This window comes from Sus scrofa, chromosome 5 (genome assembly GCF_054392235.1).
Source record: "Sus scrofa isolate SSC_HxYL_T2T_F1_AM1 chromosome 5, Sscrofa_HxYL_maternal_Yorkshire_Landrace_v2.0, whole genome shotgun sequence".
Lineage (NCBI taxonomy): Eukaryota > Metazoa > Chordata > Mammalia > Artiodactyla > Suidae > Sus > Sus scrofa.
The window spans coordinates 16846518-16873923 of NC_139387.1; the positions used below are offsets into that span (position 1 = coordinate 16846518).

General features: G+C 38.8%; 1 protein-coding gene across 5 annotated transcripts in view; it reads right to left on the reverse strand.

Moving 5' to 3' along the window:
- Positions 1-27406, reverse strand: part of CCNT1 (cyclin T1) — a 38381-nt gene that overhangs the window by 7059 nt on the left and 3916 nt on the right. For 2 of the 5 annotated variants that reach the window (XM_084955515.1, XM_084955517.1), the window contains exons 2-9: positions 26906-26987; positions 23149-23285; positions 19276-19404; positions 15858-15918; positions 13625-13687; positions 12389-12434; positions 10474-10637; positions 10241-10311 (exon numbers count right to left, since the gene is read on the reverse strand). In XM_084955515.1, coding sequence (XP_084811641.1) covers positions 10241-10311; positions 10474-10637; positions 12389-12402 — 249 coding nt within the window. In that variant the 5' untranslated portion in view covers positions 12403-12434; positions 13625-13687; positions 15858-15918; ... (1 more) ...; positions 23149-23285; positions 26906-26987. Of the gene's footprint in view, positions 1-10240; positions 10312-10473; positions 10638-12388; positions 12435-13624; positions 13688-15857; positions 15919-19275; positions 19405-23148; positions 23286-26283; positions 26382-26905; positions 26988-27406 lie in introns of those variants that run through there. The other 3 variants (XM_003481561.5, XM_084955514.1, XM_084955516.1) reach the window with 2 other exon arrangements.

Consider the following 27406-nt stretch of genomic DNA (forward strand, 5'->3'; position numbering starts at 1 on the left):
ACATGTTCTTAGAATGGCTTGCATACAGCTTGGGGAAGCTAGGTTCAGCAAAAAGGGCTCTACTTCCCAAATATTGGAGATCTATGATGTGACTGCTCATTGCTGCTTTTGACCAGAGGTACAAAGAGGCAGAGAGCCACTGTTTTTTGTTACCTCCACTACTGAGCAATCCCCTCCCCCTGTGGTTGACAGAACTTCCCCAGATATAAAAGGCTAATACCCTTCCTCTTAACTTCATTTTTTGGTTTCTCCCCCGCTTTGGGAAATAGATATTAGAGTAGGACATTCAAAACCAACCACATATACAGGAATGTACAGGGAAATACTCAGACAAGGATTGCGAAGACCTGAAGTTTACACATCAGGTTGATTCTCAGCAGAGACTTTCAAAATCAACCCCCCAACCCAAACCCACCCCAACTATACAAAAACAATTAAAAAAAAAAAAAAAAAAAACCAGCAAACTCAGGGGAAGGGGAAGAGAATCAGATTCCAGAGTTACCAGTTATTAGATTCAAATGTCTAGTCTTCAACAACAATCACAAAACATATAAAGAAAGGGAAAGTACTGCCCAAAGGAAAAAAAAACAAAAAACCAATTATCCCTGAAAGAGACCCCAGGGCAGATCTACTAGACAAAGACATTGAAATAACCCCCTTAAAGATATTAAAAGGAGTTCCCTGGGGCCTGGTTAAAGATTCAGTGTTGTCACTGTAGTGGCTAGAGTTCCATCCCTGGGCAAGGAACTTCTGCATGCCACAGGCCCAGCCAAAGAAACAAAAGAAAAACACCTCAAATAAATAGGAAGATGTCAAAGTCAAAAAAACAACATGTGAAAGAAAAATGAGGCGTTCCCGTTGTGGTGCAGCAGAAATGAGTCTGACTGGGATCCATGAGGATGCGGGTTTGATCCCTGGCCTCGCTCAGTACGTTAATGTTGCAGTGGTGGCTTGGATCTGGTGTGGCTGTGCCGTAGGCCATTGGCTGCAGCTCCAATTCCACCCCTAGCCTGGGAACCTCCATATGCCACAGGTTCAGCCCTAAAACAGACAAAAAAAAAAAAAAAGAAAGAAAAATGACAATATCAGTAAATAAATAGAAAACTTAAAAAGAAACCAAAAAGAAATCCTGGAGCTGAAAAATACACTGGAGGGATTCGACCAGATCTCCACAGGCAGAAAAGAATGGGCAAACCTGAAGACAAGACTATGAAAATTATCAAGTCTAAGGACTAGAAAGATAAGACTGAAGCAAGCAAACAGAGCCCAAGGGACCTATGGGACACCATCAAGTAGACCAGCATATGCAGCATATATATTGTGGGAATTCCAAAGAAAGAAAAGAAAAAGGGCAGGGAGAATATTTGAAGAAACAGTAGCTAAAAACTTTCCAAATTTGATGAAAAGCATGAACAGAGACCTAAAAGAAGCTCAATGAACTCTAATCAGATGAACTCGAAGAGACTCACACCAAGACATAGCATACTCCAACTTTCAAAAGCCAAAGCCAGAGAATTTTGAAAGCAGTGAGAAGCAAATTGTCACAAGGGATCCTCGAGATTGTGAGATTTCTCACCAGAAACTTTGGAAGCCAGAACAGAGTGAGCTGATACATTCCAAATGCTAAAAGAAAAAACCATCAGCCAAGAATCCTTTATCCAGAAAGAATTTCCTTACAAAAAGTGAGGGAGAAATTACGATATCTTCAGATAAACAAAAGCTGAGGGAGCTTGTGATTACTAGACCAGGCATACAAGAAAGGCCCAAGGGAGTCCTCCAAGACAGTAACTAGCCATACGGAGAAATAAAGATCTCAGTAAAAGTATGGGCAACTATAAAAGCTAGTATTGTAACAACGGTTTTTAATTTTTTTTTCTTTCTACATGATTTAGGAGACTAATGCATTCTAAGGAAAGAAAAAATAGTGTAAAAGCTAATATTACTGTAACTTTGGTTTATAATTCCAAACACTATTTTTCATATAGAGTAAGAACCTTATGCATCTAGAGGAATTATTAGTTTGTTTTGGGGGCACACAATGTATAAATATTTAATTTTATAACATCAACAACCAAAAGAGGTGAGGATTCAGTTATAAAGAAGTTTTGCATGTCAGCGGGAGTTAAACTAGTGTAAATTTCAAATTAGAGTATTTTAACTTCAGGATGTTAAATATAAGCCCCATGGTAAATACAAAGAAAATAGCCTAGAATACAAAAAAGGAAGGAGAAAAGACAACAGTAATGCAGAAAATGAGGAACGAAAAAGCTATATGGCATACAGGCATACCTTGGAGATACGTGAGTTCAGTTCCAGACCCATGTAATTTATATTAAAGCAAATACCACAATAAAGTGAGACACAATATTCTCCATTTTCCAATACATAAAAAACCATGGATTGTTTACACTAATAGTCTATTAAATGCGCAACAGCATTATGTAAAAAAAAGTACATACCTTAATTAAAAATGTCTTACTGCTAAAAAATGCTAACCATCATTTGAGCTTTCAGAGAGTCCTAGCAGTAATATTAAAAACTCCTGATCACAGATAACCATAACAAATACAACAACAGAAAAACTTTAAAATATTGCGAGAATTACCAAAATGTGAGGTTCCCAGGCTAGGGGTCAAACTGGAGCTACAGCTGCCAGCCACAGCAACACCAGATCTGAGCCACACCTGCAACCGACACCACAGCTCATGGCAACACCAGATCCTTAACCCACTGAGTGAGGCCAGGGATCAAACCTATGTCTTCATGGATACTAGTCAGATTCATGTCCACTGAGCTACGACGGGAACTGCCTTTCTTATTTGTAATTACTTACTCTTAAGGAAAAGACATACTTATAGAATGAATAAAAACATATGCTCCAACTATATGCTATCGACAAGCAACAGATCCAAAGACCCAAACATACTGAAAATGAAAAAATGTAAAAAGATATACCATGTAAACCATAACCAAAAGAGAGCAGACATAACTATACTAATAGCAGACAAAATAGATTCTAAATCAAAAAATGTTTCAACAAAGAGGACAGTATACATTTTAAAAGGCTAGCTACAGAAATAAGACATAACAATTATAAACACTTACATACCTAATGACAGATCATCAAAATTTACAAAGTCAAAAACTAAGAGAATTAAAAAGAAATAGACAGGGAGTTCCCATTGTGGTGAAGTGGAAACAAATCGGACTAGTATTCATGAGGACTCAGGTTTGATCCCTGGCCTTGCTCGGTTGGGGATCTGGCCTTGCTGTCGTGTAGGTCGCAGATGTGGCTTGGATCCTGAGTTGCTGTGGCCATGGTGCAGGCCGGCAGCTGTCGCCCTGATTCAATCCTAGCCTGGGAACCTCCATATGTGCAGGTACAGCCCTAAAAAGCAAAAAAGAAAACAGTTTTACACTAATAGTTGGAGACTTCCAATAACGCACTCACAAAAATAGACCAGACAGAAGATAAGGAAATAGGACTTAATAACGTTTTGCCCCAAAACAGCAGTGCACACATTCTTCTCAAGCACATATGGGACATTTTCCAGGATAGACCATATGTTAGGCTGCAAACCAAGGGATGCAGGAATCCCACCCCTGGGCATACATCCGGACAGACAAAACTATATTTCAAAAATACACATGCACCCAAATGTTCATAGCAGCACTACTCAAAATAGCCAAGACAGGGAAACAACTTAAATGTCCATGGACAGAAGAATGGATGAAGAAGATGTGGTACATAAATACAATGCAATACTATTCAGCCATGAAAAATAAATAATGCCATTTGCAGCAAAGCGAACGCAACTAGACATTCTCATACTAAGTAAAGTCGGAAAGAGAAAGACAAATACCCGATGATATCTCTAACATGTGGACTCTAAAATAGAGCCCAAATGAACCTATCTACAAAATAGAAACAGACTCATATAGAGAACAGACTTGTGGTTGCCAAGGGGGAGAAGGGAGAGATGGACTAGACTAGGAGTTTGATGCAAACTACAACATTTAGAATGGATAAACAAGGTCCTACTGTAGAGAACACAGAACTATATCCAATTTCCTGGGATATACCATGAGGGAAAATAGCATTAAAAAAAACAATGTATACGAATGTATGACTGGGTCACTTTGCTGTACAGCAGAAATTGGCACAATACTGTAAATCAACTATATTTTAACAAAAGATTTTTTTACTTAAAAAAATTTCTTAAAAAAGAAAATAAAAACTTAAGGGATGCAGCAAAAGCGGTGCCAAGGGAGAAATTTATAGCTACAAAACACTACATTAAAAAATAAGGCATTCCTACTGTAGTGCAAGTGGATTGGTGGCGTCTCATAGCACCATGATGCAGGTTTGATCCCAGCAGAGAGAGTTAAAGGATCCGGTGTTGCCTAGCTGTGGTGCAGGTCGCAATTGTGGCTCGGATCTCATCCCTGGTCTGGGAACTTCCTATGCCAAAGGGTGCCAAAAAAAAAAAAAAGAAATACCTCAAAATAATAAACTAACTTAAGGACTAGATAAAGAACTAAACCCAATGCTAACAGAAGAAAAGATATAATCAAGATTAAAGCAGAGATAAAATAGAAAAAATTTAAAAATCGAAACAAAAATTGGTTTTTTGAGATGGTCAACGAAATCGACAAATCTGAGAATAAAAGAGCAAAAGGAGTTCTCTTGCGGCACAGAATCGGTGTTGTCACTGCTATGGCATGGGTTTGATCACTGGCCCCAGACCTTCCCCATGCCATGGATGTGGCCAAAAGAAAAGAAAAGGTGAAGACTGAAACTACTAAAATCAGAAATAAAAGTGGAGGAGCTCTCTTGCGGCTCAGTGGATTAAGGATCTGGTGTTGTCATTCAGTGGTTCAGGTCTCTGCTGTGGCACCAGCTTGATCCCTGGCCTGGGAACTTCCACACACATGTTGTGAGTGTGGCACCAAAAAAAAAAAAAAAAGAAAGAAAGAAAGAAAGAAAAATTCAAAAATTTGAAGAGAGGGGAACACTTTTCTCAACTTATTCTCTGAGGCCAACATTACCCTGATACCAAAGCCAGACAAAAACACCATAAGAAAGGAAAACTACAGACCAATAACCCTTATAACCACTGATTAAAAAACCTCCTCACAAAATACTAGCAAAATGAATTCAGCAACACATTAAAAAATTATGTATCACGACCAAGTAGGATTTATTCCTGGAGTATAAGGATGGTTCAACACATGGAATGCCACATGGATAGAATGAATGAAAAAAAATTAAATGATCATCTCAAGTCATGCAGAAAAAGCATCTGACAAAATTCGACACACTTTGAGGATAAAAACACTCAACAAACTAGGAATATAAGGTAACTACCTCAACATAATAATAAAAGCTATATAAAAAAAACTCACAGTTGAACATCATATTTAACGGTAAAAGACTGAAAGCTTTCTTTAAGATCAGAAATAAGGAAAGGATGCCCACTTTCACCACTTCTAATCAACATAGCACAGGAAGTCCTAGGCACAGCAATCAGGCAAGAAAAAGAAATAAAAAGCATCCAAACTGGATAAGAAGTAAGGTTATCTGTTTGTAGATAACACGAGCTTATATGTGAGAAAAACTCTAAGATTCTACCAAAAAAAAAAAAAAAATCCTAATTTTATTAGAATTAATATAAATGAGTTTGGCAAAGTAGCAGGATACAAATTCAACAAATAAAATTCAGTTGCATCTTTCTACACAAACAATAAACAATCTTCAAAGGAAATTGTGAAAATAATTAATTTACAACAGTATCAAAAAGAATAAAATAGGCATTAACCAAGAAAGTGAAACACTTATACAATGAAAACTGCAAAACACTGCTGAAAGAAATAAAATATAACTGGAAATTCATCCCATTTCTGGACCTGAACATTAATTCAAACATGAATATTAAAATGTGAATACCCAAAGACGTCTATAGATTCAATGCAATCCCTACCAAAATCCCAATGAAATTTTTTTGCAGAAATAAAAAATTCATCTGTGGTGGTGTAGGGGGTTAAGGATCTGGCATTATCACTGCTATGGATCACCTCACAGTTGTGGCCTAGCTCAATCCCTAGGAACTTTCATATGCCTCAGGTGCGGCCTGGGAACGTCCATATTGCCTCAGTGTGGCCCCCAAAAAACAAAAACAAAAAACAAAAAAACAACCATATGGAATCTCAAAGGACCCTGAATTGTCAAAACAATCTTGAAAACGCCCTAAAAAGAAATTACTTAATTGATTTGGAGTTCCTGTTATGGCTCAGCGGAAAGGAAAATGGTATCTGTGAGGAATGAGGATGCAGGTTCAATCCCTGGCCCCGCTCAGTAGGTTAAGGATCTATCATTGGCACAAGCTTGTGAATGTCGCAGACGTGGCTCGGATCTGGCCTTGCTACAGCTATGGCATGGGCCAGCAGCTGTCTTTCTGATTCAACCCCTCACCTGGGAGCTTCTATACACCACACCTGTGGCCCTAAAAAAAAAATAAAAAGTAAAACAATCTTGAAAACGAAGAACAGGAAGACTCACACTTGCTGATTCCAAAACTTACTAAAAAACCACAGTAATCAAAACAATGTGGTACTGATATAAAGACAGACATACTGATGAATGGGACAGAATAGAAAAGTCCAGAAATAAACTCTCCCACATATGGTCAAATCATTTTTGACAAGGGTGTCAAGACCATTTCAATGGGAAAAAGACAGTCTTTCCAACAAATGATGCTGAGAATATTGCACATCCACATGCAAAATAATGAGGCTGCAACCTAACACCATACACAAAAATTAACTCAACGTGAATAAAGCACCTAAATCTGAGATCCAAAGCAATAAAACTCTTAGAAGAAAACAGACAAAAGCTTTATGACAATGTATTTAGTAATCATTTCTTAGACATGACACCAAAGGCACAGGTAACCAAAAAAGACTTCATGAAAAATTTAAAATTGTGTGCATCAAAAGACACTACCCAGGAGTTTCCATTGTGGCTCAGTGGTAAAGGACCCAACTAGTATCCATGAGGACGTGGGTTCAATCCCTGGCTTTTATATGCCATGGGTACAGCCCTAAAAAGCTTGGGGTAAAAAAAAAAGACACTACCCAGAGTAAAAGGAAACCCATATAGTGGGAGAAAATATTTTTAAATTATGTATCTGGTAAGGGATTAATATGCAGAACTCCTAAAACTCAATGGAGAAAGAACCCAATTCGAAAATGGGCACACACAACAATAAAAAATTAAAATAAATAAAAAGGAAAAAAAAAAGAAAAAACCCCCCAAAAGACAAAAAGTGGAAAAAAAAAAAAAAGGGGGCACAGGACTTGAACAGACATTTCTCCGAAGATACACAAATGGCCAATAAGAATACAAAATATGCTTAACATCATGAGTTAATCCCTAGGAAAATGCAAATCAAAACTACAGTGAAAGACCACTTCACACCCCTTAGGATAGCTACCGCCGGCAGAGTTCCCACTGTAGCACAGAGGGTTAATGATCTGGCTTGTCTCTGTGGTACTGCTGGTTTGACCCCCAGCCCAGTGCAATGGTTATGGATCTGGCATCGCTTGCAGATGCAGCTTGATTTGGTCCCTGGCCCAGGAACTTCCATATGCCAAGGGTGCGGCCAAAAAACAAACAAAAAAATAATAGCAAGTGTTGGAGTTCCCGTTGTGTCTCAGCGGGTTAAGGATCCAGCATTGCTGCAAGCTTCAGCACAGGTCGAATATGTGGCTCAGATCTGGCATTGCTATGGCTCTGGCATAGGCTGGCAGCTGCAGTTCTGATTCAACCCCTACCCTGGGAGGGTCCATATGACACAGGTGCAGCCTTAAAAAGCTTTAAAAAAAAAAAAAAAAAGCAAGTGTTGGTGAGGGACCTCAGAAAATAGAACTCTTGTGTACTGTTTGGTGGGAATGAAAAACAGCACAGCCACTATGGAAAACAGTATAGTGGTTCCTCAACAAATTAAAAATAGAACTCACATATGACTCAGCAATTTCACTTCTGGGTATACATCCAGAAGAACAGAAAACAGGGTCTCAGAGATATTGTATACCAATGTTCATAGCAGCACTATTCGCGATAGCTAAAACACAGGCACAAACCAAATATTTAGCAATGGAAGAATATATAAACTGTGGTATATACACATAATATTATTATTCAGCCTTTAAAAGGAATGAAATTTTACAGTATGCTACAACATGGGTGAACCTTGAGGAAATTATACTAATTGAAATAGGTTAGCCACAAAAAGACAATGTGTGATTCCACTACATGAGGTATGTAGGTACTAACAGAGTAGTCTAAGTCATGAAGACAGAAAGTATAATAGTGTTGCTAGCGGCTGGAGTCAGGAGGAATAGACAGTTATCGTTTAATAGTTACAAAGTTTCAGTTTTCTAAGATGAAAAATTATGGGTATAGATGGTAATAATGGTTGCACAACAGTATAAATGTATGTAATACCACTGAACTGTACACTTAAAAATGGCTAAGATAGTAAATTATTTTCCTGCAACTTAAAAAAAAAAAAAAAAGGTGGGAAATCCTGTCATTTGCAACAACAAAGATGAACCTGGAGGACTTTTTACTAAGTAAAAGAAGCTAGACACAGAAAGACAAATTACTGCATGATCTTACTTACATGAGGAATCTAAAATAGTCACTCATCGAGGCAGAGAGTGGAACAGTGGTAATCAAAGACTGAGGGAAGGGGGAACAAGGACATTAGTCAAAGGGTACGAAGTTTCAGTTACGCAGATGACTATGTCCCAGAGATCTTCCGTACAGCACAGTATTGTGAACTGGAGTTTGGCACGTGCCAGCAGCCTCTACATGGAGTAAAACATGAGCCGCTGCAGCTGCCAACTCCCAGCACCCACTGAGCGGAGCTCAGGGTGGAGACCAGAAGTGAGGCACTCTGTGCTCTGGGCAAACTGGAAAAACAGGTCTTCAGAAAGTTAGTTATTTTTAGGAGAAGATCTCATGAGTCCAACTCTTGCAGCATCTCCTCATATCTAGAAAAGCACATCCATCAGTGATAACTGATATCTGTGACTAGCAGCAACCTTCAGGGGACCAGCAGCAAACTTCTGTAAACTGTGTGCCTGGCTGCACGCACCTCCCCCTTCACCTTTAGGACTTACATCTTGCTCATCCTCCTTCCCTCTTCGGGGCAGAATCTCAGCTCTGAAATACTGCCTCCACGGCTGTAGTTAGTGGACAAAACAAATGATGTCACAGACATATGTGAGAACAGCCACTCCCAAGGGTAGGCCAGGGAGCCCTGAGGGAACTTAGACTGGCCCACAGCTGAGGTGCATATCAAAGGAGTGATTCCAGTAAGCCTAGACCTTTATCTTCCCATAAACTGGTTTTCTGTAAATCTGGTTATCTGTAAATCTTTCGTTCCTACTACTTTCCCTTTGTTGCAAAACTCAAATATCCTAGCACTACCTCCCCACAGCCTGAGGCTCAAGTCCTGATTTCACCCCAAATAAAACTTTAACTCTCAACTTTGAGGTTGTATTTTTTTTTTTTTAGTCAACAGTATCTAGAGTTAAAAAACAATATTGTACATGTAATCACTTCTTGGCCAAGGTCAAATGTAGTATTATATACTTATTCAACTCAGGAGAATGAGATTAATCCTATCAGTCCAGATTTCTGAGAAATACAAGGAATATTTTTAAACTCCCCAACACTGGAAAAAAAAGGGGGGGGTGGATAATTCCACTATTCATAAGACTCTGAAAAATAACTTTAGACTGCAATCTATACTAAAAATTCTAAAATCCATTTAAAAACAATGTCAAAGACAAAATTATGATACCAGCTCTAACCTCCTAACTCTGTCTTTTCTCTACCAGAGGCCAAATATTCTGTGACTCAGAAAAGCCAAATTTTTCCCGTGAAGAGTCTCCACACAAAAAGTACTCAACCAATGTGACCAAATGACTGTATCACAAGAATTGCAAAACACAAAATAAATCCCGCTGTCACCTACAGCAACTGACGTCTGGGCCAGGACCCAAGCTGTTAAGCTGAAATAATGACTATTGCGTAACTACAAAAAGGGGAATTCCTAATCCAGGGTACATATCCACTTCTGGTATATTCACTGGTGCAGTCAAAAGAAGAAAAGGGAGGAAAAAAAGGAAAAAACGGTTTATTCCACAAGCTGAAAGCAGTAATTCTTACCCTCCAATTCCGAATTCCTTTGAGCCTGCTGGGAGTTTTCTCCAGAATCTGTAGAAATTCATGTGTCAGTTCTACAAATGAAATTAGAACATTTAAGAAAAATTCAGAGGCAGGAATAATGAAATGAGAACAACCTCAACTAACTATTTTCATCTGAAATGAAGTCACCTTTGGGCAGATATGTGACAGATCGAGAGCAAGTGCTTTTCAAGGTCCCTTACTCTAAAACTTACCATCTAAAAGTTCCAAGGTCACAGTGGCGTCAACATACTCCCACCAGTGCTTCCCATCAGTTGAGACTGGGATCTCCCAGTTGGACCACTTGCAAGCCAGATGAATGCAGACACAGGCTACCACAGGAGGTGTGTACTGCAGGCTAAATGTGGTCAAATGCAGGCTGACATCAGAGGGAAGGAAACAAGAGAGTGTCATGAGCTCTCAATTCTCAACCCAAAGTTAAAACTCTCCATTATTTAAAAAAAGAGAGAAAACTAAAAAAAAATTTAAAAATTAAAAAAAAAAACCACTGGAGAGCAAGAAAGGCAAAAAAATATCCAGTGCTCTAATCCAGCACTCAACAGATTTCTCCATTAACTCACCTGCTCAGGTAACAACTTTTCTGTTTGTTGGTTTAACCACACATCATTTAATCTACAAACTGATGAAGGACCAAAAAAATAAAAAAAATCAAAACAAAAATAAATGAATAGGTACTCAGTTTTTTAAAGTGAAGGATCAATTATCCTGAGAATAAGCTCAAAACTTACCAATTATGTATATCAAAAATTTTATAAATTTTCCTTAAGTCTTTAGAAATACCCTAAAAATTATCTTGTCTCTTGCCAACCATCAGTTTGATCTATTTAAGATAATAAAGAGACAATCACTTTCTCAAGTATGGAGTTGACAGTTTAAAAATTTCTCCCATCAGGCTAAAAAAATGAACTTCTTAGCCCTGACAGTCATTAGGAGCATCTTTTTCCATGAACAACCAATAAACTGGAGATGAGAATGAACAAGTCGTTTTGTAACCCAAGTTATATATTTTCTTTAAAAAGAGGAGACGGGAGTTCCCGTCGTGGTGCAGTGGTTAACAAATCCGACTAGGAACCATGAGGTTGCGGTTTCGGTCCCTGCCCTTGCTCGGTGGGTTAAGGATCCGGCGTTGCCGTGAGCTGTAGTGTAGGTTGCAGACGCGGCTCGGATCTCATGTTGCTGTGGCTCTGGTGTAGGCCAGTAGCTACAGCTCTGATTCGACCCCTAGCCTGGGAACCTCCATATGCCGCAGGAGCGGCCCAAAGAAAATGGCAAAAAAAAAAAAGACAAAAAAAATTAAAATTAAAAAATAAATAAATAAATAAATAAAAAGAGGAGAAAGAAAAAGTCTCACAACTCTTTACACATATACATGCCCATTTATCTACGAGCAGGTGAAGAAGAGTCATTTAAAATATCATAATTATAGCAGGATCCCCCAAATTAGTTTTTTGGTTTTTTTTTTGTCATCTTTTTGCCTTTTCTTGAGCCACTCCCGCGGCATATGGAGGTTCCCAGGTTAGGGGTCCAACTGGAGCTGTAGCCACCGGCCTACACCAGAGCCACAGTAACGCGGGATCTGAGCCGCGTCTGCAACCTACACCACAGCTCATGGCAACGCCGGATCGTTAACCCACTGAGCAAGGCCAGGGATCGAACCCACAACCTCATAGTTCCTAGTTGGGTTCGTTAACCACTGAGCCATGATGGGAACTCCCCAAATTAGATTTTTAGTCACTGTCAATGAACCCCAAGTTTAAACAAACTTTTAGAACTATACTCTTGGTATTTTAAAGCAAAGTAACAAAATACAGAATTAAGTAAGCTATCAAGCAATCAGCAATAAATAATTCTACCACCTTACAAATTAAAAAAAAAAAAAAAAGCAGCATGGAAATTTTAAGGTATAGCATGAAAACTACAGAAAAATCAACATCTACCAGAGAATTGTCTATGACACATCATATCAAAGATCTTTGCCTAGGTCTTTGGCTTCTCGTTTACTAAGTGCCAGACCTGTCGTGTTTCCACAGACCCAACAAAAAGCAACGATTCTAACGCAAGTAAAAGGCTTATACCAAAAATAGAAGAGGAAAATGTTAAAATATAAACCTGTTGGTCGCCATGAAGTAAGAAGTCTGTGCCAGGTCCTTGCTTGCTGAAACAAAAAACAAAAGGGGGGGGGGAGAAAGTTATTAGTTCCATTCATGTTCAACAATTATTCAACAAGCATTTACTATTTCCAAGGCAGAGAGCATAGTGGTGAATGAGGGAGATATGGTCCCTGACCACCTGATGTTTACATTCTACTATCAAAGGAGACAGATTAAGCAATGTCCAATTATAATAATTACGCTACTCCAGATTTAAATTTTTTTTTCTGCACACCAGGGAATCAGGGGTACATGTTTAAAATGCATTTCCTCCCTAGAGTTTAGCTCAAAAGGTTTGGATGTAATTAGCATTTTTAACAAGTAACCCAGAGATCCTGAAATAAGAATTCACTGAGAAATTCTGAGGTAGGTGAAGAACTAATTTGGAGGCAAGATTAGAATCCAGAGAACCTTGATAGATTTTAGAAAAACCAGCAAGTAACAAAAATTATTTAAATATATTACAATTAAAAAACCCCCAAAAACCTGATCCAGGGGACAAAACAATTTTTAATCTTCCCTAAATATTAGCATTTATCCATCTCTGTTTAACCCTATCCTTGCTCAACATAAACTTTTTAATGCTTTTAAAATGTAAAGAACTCAGGGAAAACTCTGAGGAGTTTTCAGATAAAACACACAATAAAGGCTACCAATAAGTGCTATCAATTAAGTCTACAAAACTAAAATGCACAATGGTGTCTACACAGTGATACTACTATTTAAATAAATAAGAGGAACCAGGTTTCGTGCAATTACAGCTACCAAAGTTAAATCAGAATAATAAGCAAGTCCTGCCAAGAGCTTACCAACAATGAAAGCAAGTTCAAATAACTTCTAGATGACCCCTGGGTAGCCTTTAAGAGTGCCTAGGACAATCAACCCCCAAATCAAGATCACCTACTCCCAAGACATCCTTAAAATTGCTGTTAGATTCTTATGTTTTAGTGAATTTTCAAAATCTGCCCCCAGCTTTGAAAAATATCCTCAAGAAGCTCTCTTTATCTGGAGATCACCTCAAAATAGTACAAGAACCTAACAGAAGAATGCCACCCACTCATTTTGATTTAAACCAGGTAAGTTTTTTAATTTAAATTTTGGCCAAAGCACCTGCGTGATGTATTTGTCCACAGCAAACCTTAGCTTCTAAAATTTAAAACAATTTAAGACGGTGTCTCAAGTTAGGAGTCCTTACCTCGAACAAGTTGAGTGCACTTTACCACATGTGTGTGTGGATGATCAATTGTTAGTTCGAAGCCTACAAAAAAGTAACTGGTTAAAAAGCTAAAGATACCCAAAATACTTTATACTTCTTTCATCTGAGTTACCACTCAAGGCCTCCCCTCACCTTCCCGTCCCAAAACTGCCTGCTCAGAGGCTAAGAGAGGCGCACAAAGTATGAGGCATGCGCTTCTGTAAGATACATTATCTCCTAAGGTGCTCATATACTGAGCTAGGAGGCACCACTCAGACAAAAAAACGAAGTCTCAAGATCCCTGAGCTACTCATAACCTCTAAACAAAAAACATTTTTGGGGAACAACAGAAATGTAGTATATGGTTGGAAGAAGCAGTCACTCAAGTGATGATTAGCTTCAAAAGCTTAATCTTGAGAAAACATTTTACAACCTAGTCCTCTCTTACCTGAGTTTTATTCCTTTTCATCATCATAATTATAATACTGATCATTTTATCCAACTCCAAATGATCTTCACCAAAGTTACTTAAGGAAGATCAGTATATCCATAAGAATTTTCAGTGAGGTTTGTTTGCGTAAGTAAATAAAATTTTCTAGATACAAGCAAAGAAATTCTATGGAGTTCCCATTGTGGCTCATTGGTTAACAAATGTAACTAGTATCCATGAGAATTCGGGTTCAATCCTAGCCTCGCTCAGGGGGTTGAGGATCTGGCATTGCCGTGAGCTGTGGTGTAGGCCCGCAGCTGTAGCTCTGATCTGACCCCTAGCCTGGGAACCTCCATATGTCGCCTGTGCAGCCGTAAGGAAAAAAAAAAGTAAAGAAATTCTACTGTGAAATGTACATGATGTAAATTATTCTAAAATATAATTGATTCTTACTAATTAGCTCTCACAGGTTTCCACATTAAAGTATTAATAATATTGTGGCTCAGTGGGTTAAGAACCCAACACAGTGTCCATGAAGATGCAGGTTCAATCCCTGGCCTTGCTCACTGGGTTAAGGATTCGAGGTTGCTGCAAGCTGCAGCATGGGTCACAGATATGGCCTGGATCTGGTGTTGCTGTGGTATAGGCCAGCAGCTGCAGCTCCAATTTGACCCATATTCGGGAAACTTTCATATGCTGCAGGTGTGGCTATTAAAAAAAAAAAAGTATTCCATAAGAAAAATATCACAGTCCCCTAAAATACAGTTACTTTTCAGATAATTAAAATAAATTAGCAGAAACTAATTTAGAAAATTCATTGTGTCTATGTGTGCATATGTAAAAAAATATAGCCCTACCAGTAACTTTGCAATGCAACTCATGAAATCATCCCCTACCTAAAGAGAAAAATATAGACCCAAGAACAAGAAAATCTTTTTTTTTTTTTTTTACAGCCACACCTGCAACATATATAGAAGTTCCTGGGCTAGGGGTCCAATCAGAGCTAAGCTGCTGGCCTACTACATCACAGCCATGCTGGATTTTAGCCCCATCTGTGACCCACACTGAAGCTTGCAGCAATGCTTAACCCACTGAGCAAGACCAGGGATCGAACCTGCATCCTCACGGAGATGTCAGGTTCTTAACCTGCTGAGCCACAACGGGAACTCCAAAGGCAGTCTCTGATGAAAATAATGATAGTTTCTACCATTATTTATCAGAAAGTTAAACACTGCCACATCTTAAAAAGCAAATCATGAGTCCTAGAACAAAAAAACAAACAAACAAAAAACCCTGCTAAATGCTATTTCAAATGTCAGCTATGTCTGTATTTCTCTGCGGTATAGGTCAAAGTTAAACTCTGAGCTCACAACCTCTAAAAGGTGCAAAAACCTTCCCAAGAGATTCTCTTCCTGTTTCTTTTTTTTTTTTTTAGAAACTTTTTTATTTCTTCATTTTATTTTATTTTTGTCATTTTGCCATTTCTAGGGCTGCTTCTGCGGCATATGGAGGTTCCCAGGCTAGGGACCTAATTGGAGCTATAGCCAACGGCCTACACCATAGCCACAGCAACGCTGGATCCAAGCCGAGTCTGTAACCTGCACCACAGCTCACAGCAATGCCAGATCCTTAACCTGCTGAGGAAGGCCAGGGATCGAACCCACAACCTCATGATCCCTAGTCGGATTCGTTAACCACTGCGCCATATCGGGAACTCCCTCTTCCTGTTTCTTATTTTGCAAATTTAGAAACTGTTATATTACACATATACTTCTTTAATGTCTTAAAGGAAAAGAAACTTACCTAAGGTCTGCAGAATTATGCTTTCTAATATCACCAGATCTTGAACTTGTTGCAGGTAAGCCTGCAGGTGAGAAGATACATAAATTATTCCCCCAAAAGAGAGAATATATTATAAAGTAAACAATTTTAACAACCTCCAAGGGAAATCAAAGCTACAAAAGGCAAAAGTAGAGTTATAAGGGAGAGTAGGAACTGAAATGAATCCTTATCCCTATCAGTACAGATCCTCCTTAAAAAAAAAAAAAAAAAAAAAAAAACCAGCTACAGTAAAAGCACCAGAGATTTGGTTAATTTTCAGACTGACATTTTAGGTTTTAAAGTTCATACGATGTAGACATAAGAAAATTTAAAATATATCTTTTATTCAGTATCATTAAAATACAATGCAGAGCCCTCCTACAGTACTGCAGGCAATCTCAAATATTTGACTCCTGTTAAACCTTCCTTCTAGAGTAATGCTAGATTTTTAAAACTCACAGAAGAGTTCAAAGGAAAAAGGAACCAAAAAAAAAAAAAAACCATTTCAGATTTCAGATTTGTACCGGCCATTGCTATAGCTATTAACACATGGCTATCAAGCAACTGAAATGTGCTGAGTGAATTTTGAAGAGTTAGTTCAAAAAATAATGTAAACCACTTCATTAATGTTAAAATTGATCATATGCTGAAATGACACTATTTTGGGGTTAAACACACTATTATTATGTTAAATATAACAGAACACTAATTTCAATTTTTTAAATAAAGATTTTAAATAAAGCTTAATGAAAGTTTAAATTTTTTTAATTACATCTATGACTTCTCTTATATTTCTGTTGGACAGCACTGGTCTAGAACTCTAGGAGAATGGACTTGAGCCAGGAGTTAAGAGAACTTATGTTGCTTTTCACTTTCCACTGAACTTCATGATCTTGAAATAAGTCCTGGCAGACCCGTGGTTGCCAAGGGGGAGAGGGAGGGAGTCCGGGGTTAGTAGATGCAAACTATTGCCTTTGGAGTGGATAAGCAATGAGATCCTGCTGTACAGCACAGGGAACTATATCTAATCACTTGCTATGGAACATGACGGAGGATAATGTGAGAAAAAGAATGTATATATATATACACGTGTGACTGGGTCACTTTGCTGTACAGTAGAAACTGACAACACTGTAAACCAAATGGAAAAGCTATAATGGAAAAAATAAAAATCATTAAAAAAAGAAAAAAGAAAAAGGAATAAGTCCAATAAGGACTTAAAACTATGCTAGCTCTCCTTTCCATATAAAGTATCTTCTCCTACTCACCTCCTAAGAGGGTGAGAAGTTCATGTAAATATACTTGAAAGAAGGGAAAAGAGTGGGCATTTTATTTTTTGGTTTATTTTGTTAAAATTTTGTTCACAGGAGTTCCCGTCGTGGCGCAGTGGTTAATGAATCCGACTAGGAACCATGAGGTTGCGGGTTCAGTCCCTGCCCTTGCTTAGTGGGTTAACGATCCGGCGTTGCCCTGAGCTGTGGCGTAGGTTGCAGGCGCGGCTCGGATCCCTCGTTGCTGTGGCTCTGGCGTAGGCTGGAGGCTACAGCTCCGATTGGACCCCTAGCCTGGGAACCTCCATATGCCGCGGGAGCGGCCCAAGAAATAGCAACAACAACAACAACAACAACAAAAAAAGACAAAAAAAAAAAAAAATTAAACTGCTAGGTTTACATGGAGAGGGGAAAAAAAAAAAAAAAAAACACTAAAAATTTTGTTCACAGTAAATCAACTACAATAAAAAAATTTAAAAAAAACTAAATAAATAAAATTTTGTTATTTGGTCAATTCTATCCAATGGCATTTAGTAGTCTCAAACATAAATAATAACAGTCCAGACCTCAACCCTTCAACAAAAACTACTGGTGCAGCCCAAAGAGAAAATGAAAGAAGTCAAGACACTGCTATGCAAACACGTATGTAATTCATGTAATTAGCAGCCATTATCAAAACAAAACAAAAATCCCTCCCAACTTTTCTAATATGATCAGAAGAACACATAATTCCACTTATTCAATATAGGATGACTCCTGCATTCATTGTAAGAGACAAATATCTAGTAGCAGAAATCCATAATTTTTCTCCGAACTTATCACTCCCCAGTCACTGACCTCTAAAGCCAGGAGAATTTCCCTTAAAGAACATCAAAGAAGGACGGAAGGGGGATAAAAAGCTATACATAGACACATGGGATAAAGATGTAGAAGCATATATCTGTAATTGGCATCTTCTTAGGGGAAGGGGGGGAGATGACCTCTTAACTTTTACTTTAAATGGTTTTTAACCATTTGAGTTATTTTATAATAAGCATATATAACTTGTAATTTCTTTCAAAGTTAAATACACACATACACATAGCAGGATATTTTTTAAAAATCCATTAACAAAAATTTATCTAAAAGAATGGTCTTCATAGTGATATTATAGTGGTGAGAAACTGGAAATTATCTTAACAGAAAATGGATAAAATATAATAATAATATATATATGTATATAATGAAATACCATCTCAATTTTTTTTTGGGGGGGGGGGGTTGTGCCCATGACATACAAAAATTCCCAGGCAAGGATCAAACCCACACCACAGCAGTGACAATGTCAGATGCTTAACTCATTGAGCCACCAAGGAACTCTCCTATCTCGGTGGAGAATTGAGGGGAAAACATTAGCCATATACTGAGTGAAAAAACACATAGGAAATATATACACTAATAGCTACTCATAGAAAAGAACCTGCAGTTCCCTGGTGACACAGAGGGTTAAGGATCTGGTGTTGTCACTGTAGAGGCTCAGCCTGCTGCTGTAATGCGGATTCAATCCCTGCCCCAGGAAATTCCATACACTATGTCCATGGCCAAAGTGGGGGGGCTGGAATAATGGTTCACTTACATATCTGTGGTCCAAATTACATCTAGGTATATCAATATATATATGATATATATTAATATTTTTTTCTGTATTTTCCAATTTTACCAGAGTGAATACAATCAAATTTTCCATAAAATTTCTGTTTTTGTTAAGGAAAAAACAAACACTAAAAGTTTCTTTGGAGTTCCTGTCATGGCTCAGCAGTTAATAAATCTGACTAGCATCCATGAGGACACAGGTTCAATCCCTGGTCTTGCTCAGTGGGTTAGTTAAGGACATGATGTTGCCCTAAGCTGTGGTGTAGGTCACAGACACGGCTCAGATCCAGGCTGCTATGGCTGTGGTGTAGGCCAGCAGCTACAGCTCTGATTTGACCCCTAGCCTGGGAACCTCCATATGCTGCAGGTGCAGCCCTAAAAAGCAAAAAAAAAGTTCCTTTAATAGCCCCCATTCAGACTTGAGTAAATCAAAGCTATAAAACTAAGATATAATCAGAATAAATTAAGAAAAAAGATGTAATTAATTAACCCCCTACCTCACTCCTAGTATCAGGAAGTGATTCCTGCGGATGGAGACAAGCATGTGCTACCTTGATGACATGTTCCAATTTTTTGGGCTGCTCTTCTACTTTGGCTGCTAAAAATAAAGCTGCTGGAGCCACGGACTGGATGAAGAGAAAAATAAATCACATTTATTATTTGTTAATTTCTACAGCAAGGTAGATCTAAATAAGAACTAAGTATTAAAGCAACTTCTTTGCTTACCTCAACTTTGTTACCTTATTTGTTTTCTCCTCTACTTAAAATATCTTCTCTCCGTTAATCCACGTCCATTTCCTAAAACCTTCAACAATCCCTCAACAAACTCTCACTAAAAACTACCTACGCATGGAGTTGCCGTCGTGGCGCAGTGGTTAACGAATTTGACTAGGAACCATGAGGTTGCAAGTTTGATCCCTGGCCTTGCTCAGTGGGTTAAGGATCCGGCATTGCCCTGAGCTGTGGTGTAGGTCGCAGACGCGGCTCGGATCCAGTGTTGCTGTGGCTCTGACGTAGGCCAGTGGCTACAGCTCCGATTGGACCCCTAGCCTGGGAACACCTCCATATGCCGCGGGAAGCGGCCCTAGAAAAGGCAAAAAGACAAAAAAAAAAAAAAAAAAAAAAAATTTAGCAGGAGTTCTCACTGTGGCACAGCAGTAATGAACCTAACTAGTAAAACCATGAGATTGTGGGTTCAATCCCTGGCCTCACTCAGTGGGTTAAGGATCAGGCATTGCCATGAGCTGTGGTGTAGGTCACAGACACGGCTCGGATCTGGTGTTGATGTGGCTGTAGTGTGGACTGGCAGCTACAGCTCCAATTGGACCTTTAGCCTGGGAACCTCCATATGTCATAAGTGCGGCCCTAAAAAGCAAAAACAAAAAACACTATGGAGAAGCCACTTGATGTAAACAGACAGCTTTCTACTTAAAATGAGATTATTAAGCTTTTTGTAAAATCACTCTATATACTTTTTTTTTTTTTTTTTTAAAGGAGTAAATCAAAATGTCTAGAAGCAGCAAATCCGGAGACAAAAGTAGACCAGTGGTGGCAAGGAGCTGAGACAAGAGACGAATGGGAATGATTGCTAAAGCATGACTGGTTTCTTTCTGGGGTGATGTAAATGTCCTGAAATTAGATCATGGTGAAGGTTGCCCAGCTCTTAATATACTACGAACCAGCGAACTGTACACTAGAAAAGGAATTTTACTGTATTCAATGCTTATATATGGGGAGGAGTAAAAATTCTTAAAAAAGAATTCAAAGTGTAGTGCTATATTCAACAGGTTATACATAGAAGGTATTTAGAGGGAAGAAAAAGTCAAGCCAATATGTACAAGGAGACAGAAAACTCAAGACACTCAGCAAGAAATTAGAGTGATAGGACATAAATGTAGATGGATGATCTGGGAAACCTCAGGAAGTACAACTTCTCTAGAATATTTTTTTTTTCTTTATCTCAGGGCTGCACCTGCGGCACATGGAAGTTCCCAAGCTAGGGGTCTAATTGGAGCTACAGCTGCTGGCTTACACCACAGCCACAGTAATGCCAGATCCAAGCCAAAGTTTACAGGAACACCAGATCCTCAATCCACCGAGCGTGGCCAGGGAGTGAACTTGCAACCTCATGGATTAATAGCTGGGTTCTTAACCCGCTGAACCACAATAGGAACTCCCTCTCTAGAATCTTTCTTTTTTTTTTTTTAATTTTTTTTTTTTTTTGGTCTTTTGTTATTGTTGTTGTTGCTATCTCTTGGGCCGCTCCCGCGGCATATGGAGGTTCCCAGGCTAGGGGTTGAATCGGAGCTGTAGCCACCAGCCTACGCCAGAGCCACAGCAACGCGGGATCCGAGCCGCGTCTGCAACCTACACCACAGCTCACGGCAACGCCGGATCGTTAACCCACTGAGCAAGGGCAGGGACCGAACCCGCGACCTCATGGTTCCTAGTCGGATTCGTTAACCACTGCGCCACGACGGGAACTCCTAGAATCTTAACAAGAATATTTCAGTCAATTAAAAATGGCAATGGCATGAACTAGAATCAAAGAAATGCAATAAATAATTTTATAAAAGTGAAACAGTTGTTTCAATTACTGAGTAGAACTAACAAGCATTTTAATATTTATTTGTATCCCTGCAGTTATGTTCCACTTTGCTAGAACAGATTTTTCTCCACATATTCAATTCATAATCAACAAGTCTCTTCCTTCGTATCTGTGGCAACTGTATATAGAACTTCCTACACATATTCTACTAGACCTTAGGATAAGCAAAGAAAAACCAAAGGTGAATGGGCATGAACAAGGGTGTGGGAATCAGGGCATGAAGCACATTGTGAACACTAAACTAAGCAGTTAAAGGACATAAATAAAGGGATGTGAGACACAAAAGATTGAGAGAGTGACACTAAAGATTTTGGGTGAAAATGTAGTATTTAGAAAGATTAATCCAGTGGTAGATGGAGTAAGAGAAAAAGATAAGATACATTAAAAGTTCATTTCTTTTTTCTTATTTGGCTGCTCCATAGCATATGGAGTTTCCAGGCCAGGGACCAAATCCCAGCTGCAGCCATGACCCATGCTGCTGCAGGATCCGTAACCCACTACGCTGGGCCGGGTACTGAATCTGCGTCCCAGCGCTCCAAAGACACTGCTGATCCCATTGTGCCACAGCAGGAACTCCAAAAGTTAATTTTCTTAAATGGAAAATTTTCATACAGGCATTAGGAAATAAAGTTTAGAGTAGGCACTAGCAATAAAGGGAAAAAGAAATTCAGTTTTCACCATGGAAAAAGAATTTTATATATATACACAAACACCCACACACATGTGTATTTGCATGCAAAGAAGAAAATTATAATGGAATATATGCCAAAATGTTAAGAGTAATATCACTGAACACCAGCTTACAAGGAAATCATTTTTCTCCTTTATTTTTTTTTATTTTTTATTATTTTTTTTTTTGGCCACGCCTATGGCCTGCAGAAGTTCTCAGGCCAGGGACTGAACCTGTACCACAAGTGACCCAAGCCACAGCAGTGACAGTGGATCCTTAACCCACTGAGCAACCACAAAACACCCGCCTTCATTTAATTTCATAATATACATTCATAGGGAGAGAAAAAACAGTACCACCTTAAAAACTGGACTTTAGGGAGTTTCCGTCGTGGCGCAGTGGTTAACAAATCCGACTAGGAACCATGAGGTTGCGGGTTCGGTCCCTGCCCTTGCTCAGTGGGTTAACGATCTGGCGTTGCCGTGAGCTGTGGTGTAGGTTGCAGATGCAGCTCGGATCCCGCGTTGCTGTGGCTCTGGCGTAGGCCAGTGGCTACAGCTCCGATTGGACCCCTAGCCTGGGAACCTCCATATGCTGTGGGTGCGGCCCTAGAAAAAGGCTGGAGGACAACAAACAAAAAAAAAACCCTGGACTTTATAACTGATTAGACAAAAGGGGAAAAGGAAAAGGACAACTCAAAAACAGTAAGATTTTAAGCCTACGATTTTGCCTTCAAGGAGCTAAAACTATACTGGAGATAATCTAACTAAAATATGACATGCAAATAATAGTTAACAAAGCAAAATAGCATCTCAGTTAAGTGAAAGACTGCAAGAAATAAAGTTTAAATCTAATCTTTGTGCAATCAATCATAAAAATATTCATTGTTCCTCATGGAATCATATACCAAGCTAGCTTATCAAATTATTTTCCCATTAAAGGCAGTCTCTAAGAGGAATTCTTACACTAGGTAAGAATACAAGATTTTCTGCATTTTAAGAGAATAACATGGAATTCCCACTGTGGCTCAGCAGGTTAAGAACCCGACACAATCTCTGAGAGGATGCAGGTTCAATCCCTGGTCTTACTCACTGGTTTAGGGATCTGGCATTGCCTCAAGCTGCAGCACAGGTCATAGATGAGACTTGGGTCCAGTTGTGGTATAGGCCAGCAGATGCAGCTCCAATTCGACCCCTAGCCCAGTAACTTCATATGCCACAGATGCGGCCCTAGAAAGAAAAAACATAAAATAAAATAAAACAGGAGTTCCCATCATGGCTCATCGTAAACAAATCTGACTAGTAACCACTAGGATGCAGGTTTGATCCCTGGCCTCTCTCAATGGGTTAAGGATCCAGCATTGCATGAGCTGTGGTGTAGGTCACAGACGTGGCTCCAATCCCCTGTTGCTGTGGCTGTGGCGTAGGCTGGCAGCCGTGGCTCTGATTCAACCCCTAGCCTGGGAACATCCACATGCCATGAGTGTGGCCCAAATACATAAATAAATAAATAAGACAACCAAAACAATAAAATAGGGACAAAGAGAATCAAAGTCAATTTTTAAGTCAATTCCTCAATTTCACAAAAACAATGACCAAAAGACACAGGAAGTTCAACTTCACTAACTGAATAACTTTAAATTAAGAAAATTATTTAGGACTCCATCTTGTTCACCACACTCTCCCTAAGTGCTTGACAAGCAGAACTTAGTATTTCCTGAAGTAAAGAATACTTGTTGCTGGAGTTCCCATAGTGGCTCAGTGGTTAACAAATCCAACTAGGAACCATGAGGTTTCAGGTTCGATTCCTGGCCTCAACCAGTGGGTTAAGGATCCAGCACTGCCATGAGCTGTGGTGTAAGTCGCAAACACGGCACGGATCCCGTGTTGCTGTGGCTGTGGCGTAGGCTGGCGGCTACATATCCGATTGGACCCCTAGCCTGGGAACCTCCACATGCCGTGGGTGCAGACCTAGAAAAGACAAAAAAAAAAAAAAAAGAATATTTGTTGTTAGTGAGGAGCAAAGAAAAGAACCCTCTCCTACAGTGCTGGAAACAATGTATGTTGATATAATATTTCAGTAGAGCAAACTGACACAACAAAAATCTTTTAAATGCATATCCTTGGACAGAGCAATGCCACCTAGAGGAATTTATAAAACAGTCATGTTAGTGCATGATACATGTGCCAGACTATTTTCTATAACATTGTTTATAATATAATAAACCAGAAACAACCCAAGAGGGATCTAGTAAAATAAATTATGGTAACTACTCAAATAAATACTATGTGGCCATTTAAAATAATGAGAAACCAATTAAAAAAATATCCAATAAATACATATTGTTAAGTGATGAAGGCAACTGTGTGAGAGCAGTATAGTAAGAAGTGATTTTTATAGAAAAACATAAATGCTGGTACTATATGCAAAGAAAAATGTCTGACCCCACTCAATGGGTTAAGATCCAGCATTGCCGTGAGTTGTGGTATAGCTTGCAGATGTAGCTCAGATCTGACGTTGCTGTGGCTATGGCATAGGCTGGCAGCTGCAGCTCCAATTCGACCCCTAGCTTGGGAACTTCCATATGGTGCAGGTACACCCCTAAAAAGACAAAAAAAAAAAAAGTCTGAGATATTATAAGCTAAAGTATTCATTAAAAATTATTTCTAGGAGTTCCCAACATGGCGCAGTGGTTAACGAATCTGACTAGGAACCATGAGATTGTGGGTTCGATCCCTGGCCTTGCTCAGTGTTGCCATGAGCTGTGGTGTAGGCTGCAGACGCAGCTCGGATCCTGCGTCGCTGTGGCTCTGGCGTAGGCCGGCGGCTACAGCTGCGATTTGACCCCTAGCCTGGGAACCTCCGTATGCCACGGGAGAGGCTCAAGAAAAGGCAACATTATACACTTCCATATTAATTTTTACTATGAGCATTTATTACCCTTGCAGTAAGAAAAAAATAACAAGGAAAATGTATGAGTGCTTCACAGGACATAATACATATCACAACAATGTATTAAGTCCCCTCCAACATGAATTTGGATTCATTACAGCTAAATTCTTAGAATTAACCTACTAAAGGAGTGACACTTTTCATCTGTTAATTCCAGAATGTGCCTTAAATCAATTTTGCTAAAGAGGTTAAATACCCCCAAATTAAATTAAAAGACTCACTGGATTTTGGAAAAAGTCATAAAATCCAAAAGAATCTCTGAATATTGGATTAATTACCAGATCATTCATTTATTCATCAAGTTTACTGAAGGTGCTTTAGAGGATACACAGAAAAGTGACTCTCTGTCCTTGCAAAGATTAACATGCAGAAAATAACATAAAGATAAAAGTAATATATATGGTATATAAGAAATATATAGACACACATATACACATGCAGAGTGGAGAAACTAATCTGTGACGTAGTTCACCCTGGATTTCAAAGCTTTACCATAATAAAAAAAATGTAGAAAACTTTAGAATCGGCAAGACAGCTATGGACTTCCTCTTCAAATTCTGTTCTTTATTCATTACTTTCTATTCCAGAGCTATCAGACAGCCTCATGAAATGCGTCTCTCTTCCTTAATAAGAGTGTTCTGGAGTCCCCATGTGGTATGGCAGGTTAAGGATCTGGTGCTGTCACTGCAGCAGCTCAGGTTGCTGCTATGGCTCAGATTCAATCCCTGGCCCAGGAATGTCCATATGCCCAGGGTGTAGCCAAAAAAAGAAAAAGTCAGTTCCTCGAAATTGGAGTAGGGCATGGCTAGAGGTAGGGAGGTTAAGAGTAAGAGATAGCCAAGTAGACTGGAAAGTCAGAAAAAACTGGGAATACTCTATCCACAAATCTAAAGGGTTTCCTGTCCATTTACTCTCCAAACTGAGTCTATCAATATCTTACAAGAGCAGTATCTAGCTTTACAGTTTTTATTCCTATGACATAAAAAAAAAAAAGGACTGCAAAACCTATCATCCTAAGGATAAGTCTGAAACATCTTTCCTCAAAACATAACTTTTTCTTAAAAAAAAAAAAAAGCGGGGAGGGATCCAGCATTGCCACTGCAGCAGCTTGGCACGGGTTCAGTCCCTGGCCTGGAAACTTCCATATGCTGCAGGTCAGCTGGGAGGGGGAAAAAACAAAACAAAAAAAAAAAAATTTGACTCACAAATTCATATGAAGTGTTTATCAAGTTAATCCTACTACCTTGGGATTTTATTAAACAAACATAGTCTTACCTGCAACTGGGATATCACTATGCACTTGCTTCCAAGTCATTTACAATAATGATAAATAGGACCATTTCAGGTAGCAAAACTGAAAATAGTATTATTTACAATTCTGTCCAGAAAAAAAAATCCCTTTATTACTATTATTTTCTTTTTCGTGTCTTAAAAGTCACACCCCAGTCGTTACATAATGTATCCACCCCTTCCAACTGGTCATTGACTGGAATTTTATCAAAGATTTTTAGAAAATCTAAATAACATACATTCACTTGTTTTCCTATACCCATACTGTTATTAGCTAATTCCAAAATAACGCTTAAATTAAGCATAGTTTGCCCTTTAATGCTACTCTCCCAACCAAAAAAATGTTAAGATTAAGTATTCAATAATCTATTTTAATAGAGAATCCAGCTACTCTAAGGATGCACTAAACCTACCAAAGAACTAGTTAGACACTTCACAGGAAATCTGGACGGCTGGATTCAGAACAGCGGTGTGACACCTAATGAAAGTGATCAATCTTAAATTCTAAACTTCAAATCCCAGTTCGCAGCAAGTATCAAACAGAAAAGAAATACGAAGTCGGAATTAATCACAAAAGGATTATACCACATAAAAAAGTTATACTTACATTTTGATGGAACTGTGTAAAAGACTGAATCATGTAGAATCGATGCATGTATACTATAGCAGTGTTGATAGTCAATTGTGAGCTAAAATGTTCATGTTAAGGCCACAAAACAGGTAGTACAATTCCCAAAAATATAACTTCTATATCCTCCCCAAAGGACCATGCAGCCAAGCACAACAGATGCTCCTAAATGAAAATCATACTTACCTCTCAGAGGTGTAGAGAAAAAAAAAGAACTCTCCTATACTTGGTGGGAATGTAAGCAGTTAGTTACAGGATGGAGGTTCCTCAAAAAACTAAAAAGAGATCCAGCAACCTAACTCCTGCGCAAAACTATAATCCAAAAAGATACACACATCCCAATGTTCATGGCAGCAATATTTACAATAGCCAAGACATGGAAACAATCTAAAAGTCCATCAAGAGATGAATGAGTAAAAACGACACACACAATGGAATATTACTCAGCCATAAAAAAGGATGAAATATCATTTGCAGCAA